Source organism: Prionailurus viverrinus, chromosome B3, assembly GCF_022837055.1.
Source record: "Prionailurus viverrinus isolate Anna chromosome B3, UM_Priviv_1.0, whole genome shotgun sequence".
Lineage (NCBI taxonomy): Eukaryota > Metazoa > Chordata > Mammalia > Carnivora > Felidae > Prionailurus > Prionailurus viverrinus.
The window spans coordinates 104,546,283-104,548,069 of NC_062566.1; the positions used below are offsets into that span (position 1 = coordinate 104,546,283).

At 36.6% G+C, this 1,787-nt stretch overlaps 1 protein-coding gene across 1 annotated transcript; it reads left to right on the forward strand.

Moving 5' to 3' along the window:
- The first annotated feature begins 1,348 nt into the window (after nt 1–1,348).
- LOC125168798 (small nuclear ribonucleoprotein F) lies at nt 1,349–1,586 on the forward strand. Its single transcript, XM_047864159.1, has one exon. It carries the CDS (start codon nt 1,351–1,353, stop codon nt 1,558–1,560), a length of 210 nt encoding a protein of 69 aa, XP_047720115.1. The 5' UTR covers nt 1,349–1,350; the 3' UTR covers nt 1,561–1,586.
- The last annotated feature ends 201 nt before the right edge of the window (nt 1,587–1,787 follow it).

Sequence of the window (1,787 nt, forward strand, 5' to 3'; positions counted from 1 at the left end):
GGGGGTTAAGTATGAAGAAGGATACTTTATTTTGTACCTTGTAAATCCAAATACAAGGAAAAATAGTTTGCTCTTCATGTTTTACTTTGGCCAGAAGTAAGCTCTTTACAGCTAGCAACTCTGTCTTAGTCATCATCATTTCTCTAGTGCTCAGTAAATGTTTGCTAAATTGAACCTAATCTCTGCACATCTAGTATGTACAAATGAAAGGGGTAGGGAATTTAAATGACTTTTAACTTAAAAATTCCCTAATGTCACTTTTCATATTATATGTAGGACACAGAAATATATAAGATATATCTCAAATTTTCAGAGATAATTTGGGGGAAAAAGTACAATCCATGATATGCTATCATAAAAATACATTTAAAGGAAATATATTATTTATATGTTGTACTATATAGTGGAGTCCAGGTGCAAAATAGTATGTTCTGGATATGATACTATGAGATTTTTGGATATTAGCATTCTAATCCTGGAAAATAGATAATCACAGTTAAAAAATATATTCACTGTGTATCAGGTAATATTAGACAACAAAACACACATTACTGGTAAATGAAATTTCATACCATACATGCAGTTCTATTAAAAACAAATACTAGTAATGCACTGCAGAAATAAGGTTATTTTTTTTTTTTTTTGATGTCTGATCTTATTTATTTGTTACTCTTAGAAAAATCTCCTTTCTGTCTGAACTCAGAAGCTCTCAGAGAAGACAGCATCTGTCTCTTGGCAATCTGTTCCTGGCGTTTTTCTTTGGCCTCCTTCAGTCTGTTGGCCACAGGTTTAGTATATTCTGCAGCCTCTTCCTTACTTTTCTTAGTGCACTGCTTCTTCCAAGCAGTATGCCGACGTTTGTTTTGGAGGACACATGGAGTAACAAGACGCTGAATCTTGGGTGCTTTGGTTCTAGGTTTTTTACCTTCAATTGATGCAAAGTTACTTTCGGATTTTTCCATCTCTGCCTCCTCCACCTTCTCTATTTTTCTTTATGTTTTCTATTTTTTGTGTGTGAAAACTTGCATCTTCTATTCTGGCACATACTATAATTGTAGAGATGTGATTTAAAAAATATCAGCTACCTCCAGTCTACCTCCAGATTGTGCGTGGGGATGTTCTCCTGCCTGTGGACATAGGGGCATCTTTGTCCCAGACCTTCAGCCATCAGAGCCCTTTTAATCTGGAGGAGTTGTAAAGAACATAGACTTTGTTCAAAAAAGAATATGGACATTTATCTTCACCCTGGAAGCGCTGCGATTTGCGCTCAGGCATAGCTACTCCAGTCAGGAAGGACGGGCAACAGCTGGGTCGGTGCTGAGTGGCCTGCAGCATTTGCTTGTAGTCGAGATGAATTTGCCCCTCAATCCCAAATCTTTCCTGAATGGATTAACAGGAAAGCCAGTGATGGTGAAACTCAAGTGGGGAATGGAGTACAAAAGCTATCTGGTATCTGCAGATGGCTATATGAACATGCAGCTTGCAAACACAGAAGAATATACAGATGGAGCACTGTCTGGTCATTTGGGTGAAGTTTTAATAAGGTGTAATGTTCTTTAATTCAGGGGTGTTGAAGAGGAAGAAGATGGGGAGATGTGAGAATAGCATCTTATGTGGTGAATTTATATGTATGTCCAGACAATAAACATGTTTAAAAAAAAATATATGGACTTTGAAGTCACCTAGGCATTATTGAAACTGTTTCTGAAGTAAATCAGCCAAATATCCTTAGAAAGCCTCTCAATCTATCGAACTCACTTATTTTAAAAACTGGGTTAATAATATGA